Below are 5,761 nucleotides of genomic sequence, written 5' to 3' on the forward strand. Positions count from 1 at the left end.
AATATCACATTATATTGCTATAGTTTACAAAAAATACATGTATTCTTACAGATACACAGAGAAATATATATATATATGTATATACAGATCAAAATCAGAATCCTCATGTTTTCTTGGCTGTAGACAAATGAAAAATGTTAAAATAATTAAATTTGTTTGCATTTCTTGAAGTCTTTTACTTTTTTAACATATACATATAAGGTACCATCTTCTAAGCACATATTTATTCATGAAAATAATTCGTGACTACACTTTTATACGTTATTAATAAATTGTTGTGTTTGTGCCGCAACTGAATGGGATATACGATGCAGCTACTGTCTTCTCTAATATATTATAATTTATTATACCTCAATGCTCATATACTCGATGAAATACGCATACCAAAAACGTTTTTCGTTCTGAATAAACTCGCCACACGAATATTTATATCATTATTTCTATATCAAGTTATACATTAAATTATATTGTTTTGACTATTTTGTTTTTTTTTTTAGTCAAGGAACTGAATTAGATAATATGGCTTAACTTCATACATATCCTAACATCCTCTACTGGTGCTCTGCCAGCGTGTACCGTTAGCACAAACGGGTGCACCATATAATATTTACCCTTTAAAAAATATACAAGAGTCTCAGTGGTTTAGTGGTTTTCTAGCGGCTTCACTTCAGATAGTGGTGGGTTTGATTCCTCGCACTGAACAAACATTGGTTTTCTTTGTAGTTTAATGAATGTATATGCGAATACATCTCCAAACACTCCACACAACGCAGTCGGCTTTAAGTAAACTAAGTGTTTGGAAATTTATTTATCCATTTCTAAGTCTGAACTCTGAACTATTTCATCTAGGTATATTTATTTATAATTTTATTTGTACATATTTCTTTCTTATACAAGTAATGTACTTTCTGTTATCTTTTGGAAACGTAAGCATATTGAGTTAGTCATTTATGAGATTTTTTTTTAATCTGTCAATAATACTAAATGCTATTTTAGACAATAATGAGCAAGAACCTGCTGATGTTATACAACTTTACACTTTTAAGTCGATATTTCTGTGTATAAATACTACCAAATGATCATGAATTGAGTCGAGATAAAATCTTAAAGCACTAGCAGCAACACATATAAACCAATTTAATATACTTTAAAATTACCGTTTGGTAACATTATTAACACAAAATGGCATATATAGCATGAATACGTTCCCTTAATTCACACAAATGAACTTCAAAATTCATTCACTAGAAGAAAACTCTTCTACAGCTCTAACTGAATCTCTAATAACTCCATCCAACTTCTGTCGGGTCTCATATAAATTCTTCCGTAGCCTATAAACCATTTCATCTGCAGCGTCCACTTGTATATCTTGAAACTCTTCCATGATTTTATTCTTTATTTCAACAAATTTCTCATCGTCCATTCCATCTTCTATCTCCTTTGCTTCCCAATCACCATCCTTTTCTATAACATCTTTGAGATCATTTGCTAGTTTTTGCAGAAATTCTTCGAGAATCACACCAACTTTGTCCATTTCGTTCGTTGTTAGTTTGTACTGTGAATTCACGTATTCGCTCATGATGTTCTTGAAGTTTTGTATATAACCTAAAATGTTTGCTTGCTTCTGTAGCGTCACAGTGTGGGGTTCTAGACTTACGTCGTCTAGTGCTTCTCTCTTGTTTATAATATGGCAGTTTATGTTTATTAATATGGATAGGAAGAATATTGGTGTCCCTGCAAGAAGAAATTGTAAATATAGCAATTGTATTTCAATGTTTAACTGAAATGATATATAATCTGACGGAATCCCTGATGACGAAACAGTCGACTCTATACATGATATCTATGCAAGACAGACTATTTTATATATAAATTTATAATATTTCAAGCATATACAGATACATATGTACGTATACTTATATATCGTATACAACAGACATCCTATCTCTTATATAAAAAAGGTACTGAAATATAAAAAAGATATACTTACACATTTTCGTATATTACACTATAAGTTGATAAACGATCTTTCTGTATGTTTGTCCGACGCACAATATCACAATGAACAACTTCGTAGTGAATGCGATAACGAGATTATACCATAACTGAACCAGTTATTATAAAATGCAATATTTTTAGTCTTAAACAGTTACATTATTATGATGTGTTCTGGATATTACTAGCTGTTTCGGGACGTCTATACTATGCGTATAGTTAAAATTACTAAACTAAGAGTAGCGTAAGTTACTCCATATAACATTACCTATGAGTGAAAATCCTATTAAAATCGGTACAGCTGCTTCAGAGATTTACAAGAACAAACAAATAAAAAGAGAGAGATAAAACAAAATATTATTTGTTGTGGTAAGGAATGTATATATATATCATAAACATTAGAGAAGAGCTTACAAAGAGATACAACTTTTATAAATCTAAAGCTGTGCCCTCAGCAATAGCAGTGCCACTATCAAACGTCGTTTTGCCATATAAATTAAAATTGCTATTGAAAACTAGTCGGGTCGATGCTAGAAGGGCAAAAATTCAGGGTTGATTTATTTTTCAATACTAAATCCTAAAAAAAATAAAATTAAAATTATGTCCCAAAATAAATAGAAAATGTTAGGTGTGGACAACCCTTATCACTTAGGGGTACGAAAAATATATACTAGCCGATTCTCAGACTTAATGAATATACATATAAAAATTGATAAAAACGTTCAAGAAGTTTCAGAGGAGTATGGTAATGGTAGCTAACATTGTGACACGAGAATTTTATATATTAAAAGATTAACTTTCATTACAATAATAGAATTAGATTCTAATATCATATTGTTACGAAATTTATCAGAATATTTATTAATTATGAAAAAGCTAAATTAAATAGATAGTTTTTTAATTTCAGCAAAATTAGAACTCATGAGATTTTACTTTTAAATGAAGGTAGTATATCTGCACCACGAAACACTGTATTAAATCTTTCTTTTTTATTATTATACATTACTTTACTTGAAATGAAGTATAAAAATGTTGGTAGAAGCTTAATATGATTGTAGTCGGCGCCAGACAGCCTCTTATGCAAATGTTCAATTCAATATAAATCGCATTGTACAGTTTTATGTTTTAGAAAAGAAATCTTTGAATTTTATTTTAAATAAACTAATTGTGGTGGGCGAGCAGCGCAGGACCGATCGTCGTGGAGATCTTTGGGGGGGGGGGGCTATGTCCAGCAGTGGACGTCTTCCGGGCTGCGATGATGATGATGATGAATTGTGGTGGGGTTCTTTTGTGTTGAGATGATATGTGAGTTGATGTGTTAAATAATAAATAATATGTAAGTTTGCAGCAGAATTGTATCTTTCCTTAATTTTTTACAATACTGTCCATCTATATTGGACAACTAAACTATTATAAAATCGTAATCGGTGAGGAGGCCGTAATACATATACACCTAACAAAACTAAAGCATTCACTTCCCATGAACGTATTACAACTATTTAAATTCCTCGGTTTGTTCTACACTATAAGACGCATGTATTATTATACATATACATATAAATCTTCCTCTTGAATCACTCTATCTATTGCAGAAATTGCGTTAAAATCAACGGATTCTAAGTCTTCAGCAATTTAAAAGATATAAACGTGTCTAACAATAATGTTTTTGTAGAAAAAATCTAACTTAAAATTCATAGCGCTGACAATATTGTCTGATTGTAGAAAGATTAAGAGCGTAGAGGTTTCTATGTCGATTGTCGCACACCTAATCCCAGTTAATGTGTATTTATCTATACATATAAATAAAATTGGAGTGTCTGTTTGTAATATTGAAATAACCGTTCTTTACTACATGCATATGAATATAATACGGTACATACACCATAATAACATTTTTTACAATTTTTCTCTGTCTGTCTGTTTTTTCCGGCTAATCTCTGTAATGGCTGGACCGATTGTGACGGGGTTTTTTGCAGGTAGCTGATGTAATAAGAAGTAACTTAGGCTACTTTTATTTTAGAAAAATAAAGTAAAGTTCCAGGGTTTGAGTTTATTTGAATAAAGATTATTTCTATTTCTATTATTTTTTCTGTGTCATTGCTATTACACAGAATAAAGTACCTATATCTATGTAACACACTTTAATTAAATTACAGCCTGTTTCATTACACCATCCAATCATTAAATCTGTTTGCTTTCTTAATGAAAACTTATTGATTTGATACGAGAATAGACGACATCGATGGGAACACGATTAATTCGTATTTATATCTTGTTTGTTCAATTAATTACTTTTTTCACTCAAATACGTCCTCGGTGGTCTAGCGGTTTAACACACCGACTCGCCTCTGATGGCTGCGGGTTCGATTCCTCACAGCATGCAAACATTTAACGGATATGAGTTCTGAGGGGTGCCCTCAGATCTCATATCAGCTAGGGGTTTGAACCTCGGCTCAGGTCGTTGTAATTTTGATCCCCGTTTGAACTGGACGGGTGATCGATGAATGAAACTCTTTATTGTTCCTCTCACAGTAAATACAATTACATACACATCATCATCATCTGCTTCTTCCTTATCCCATTTATTTGTGGTCGGCGTAATATGTTTTTCTCTTCCATTCATCTCTGTTCGAAGTGCATCGCGTTATTTACTTCCTTCCTTACCATATCATCTTTCACACAGTCCATCCATCTCTTTTCGGCCTTCATCTGCCCTTATAACCCACATTCATATGTAACACCTTCCTTAAAATATTATCCTCATTCCTACGCATTACATATCCATACCATGATAGACGATTACTCTTCAACCTCTCCGACACCGGCGCCACTTTCATACTTCCTCTAATGTATTCATTCTTTATCTTATCCATTCTTGTCACACCACACGTCCACAATTATGTATAAAATGATAAAAAAACACAATAATAAACAAGACCAAGAGGTAACAATGGGCAGCCTTATCGCTAAAAAGATGTCTTCCAGGTCACCTCAGGATGGAGAGAAGTGATTACATTTGGGTCTGGTGTAACAATGTGTTTATTCTTTTTTTTAGATTACTCTAACACTGTTGGCCGCAGCTGGCCTTTACAGCTTCACCGGACGATAGGCGGCACGTGCTGATGGTACTACCAACCAAAGGATTCTCCTTCTTTTTGTTGGGAACTCCTTCCTTTGGTTGGGAGTGTCATCACCACGCGCACGCTTATAGAGCGGTGAAGGGCATATCCCGCCTGCCGGATACGACGGCAGTCTGAGGGCACGGCTAGGGGTTCGAATCTCGCTCAGGCCGCTGTAATATCGATCCCCGTTTGAATTGGACGGGAGATTGATCGGATTTTTTTGTCGGACTACACTAATGCCGTTGGCCGCAGCTGGCCTTTCCAGCTTCACTGGACGATACGAGACGAGTGCAGATGGAACTCCATGCAAAGCGACCTGGCAAAGGAAGGACTTATAGAGCGGCAGCGGTAGTCTGAGGGCACCGCTAGGGGTTCGAATCTCGGCTCAGGCCGTTATAATATAGATCCCCGTTTGAATCGGACGGGACTTTGATCGGATTTTTTTTCCGACTACACTAATGTTGTTGGCCGCAGCTGGCCTTTCCAGCTTCACTGGACGATACGAGACGAGTGTAGATGGAACTCCATGCAAAGCGTCCTGGCAAAGGAAGGACTTATAGAGCGGCAGCGGCAGTCTGAGGGCACCGCTAGGGGTTCGAATCTCGGCTCAGGCCGTTGTAATTTCGATCCCCGTTTGAATTGGA

At 34.8% G+C, this 5,761-nt stretch overlaps 1 protein-coding gene across 1 annotated transcript; it reads right to left on the minus strand.

Moving 5' to 3' along the window:
• Nucleotides 1-1,000: 1,000 nt before the first annotated feature.
• LOC131843014 (uncharacterized) lies at nt 1,001-2,100 on the minus strand. The gene is made up of 2 exons (XM_059191605.1): nt 1,991-2,100; nt 1,001-1,734 (listed from the first exon to the last, which is right to left on the minus strand). The coding sequence occupies exons 1-2, from the start codon at nt 1,992-1,994 to the stop codon at nt 1,238-1,240; spliced, it is 501 nt and encodes a 166-aa protein (XP_059047588.1). The 5' UTR covers nt 1,995-2,100; the 3' UTR covers nt 1,001-1,237.
• Between the last annotated feature and the right edge of the window lie 3,661 nt (nt 2,101-5,761).

This window comes from Achroia grisella, unplaced genomic scaffold (assembly GCF_030625045.1).
Source record: "Achroia grisella isolate CSIRO2021 unplaced genomic scaffold, CSIRO_AGI_Agris_v1 utg2716, whole genome shotgun sequence".
Taxonomy (NCBI): Eukaryota; Metazoa; Arthropoda; class Insecta; order Lepidoptera; family Pyralidae; genus Achroia; species Achroia grisella.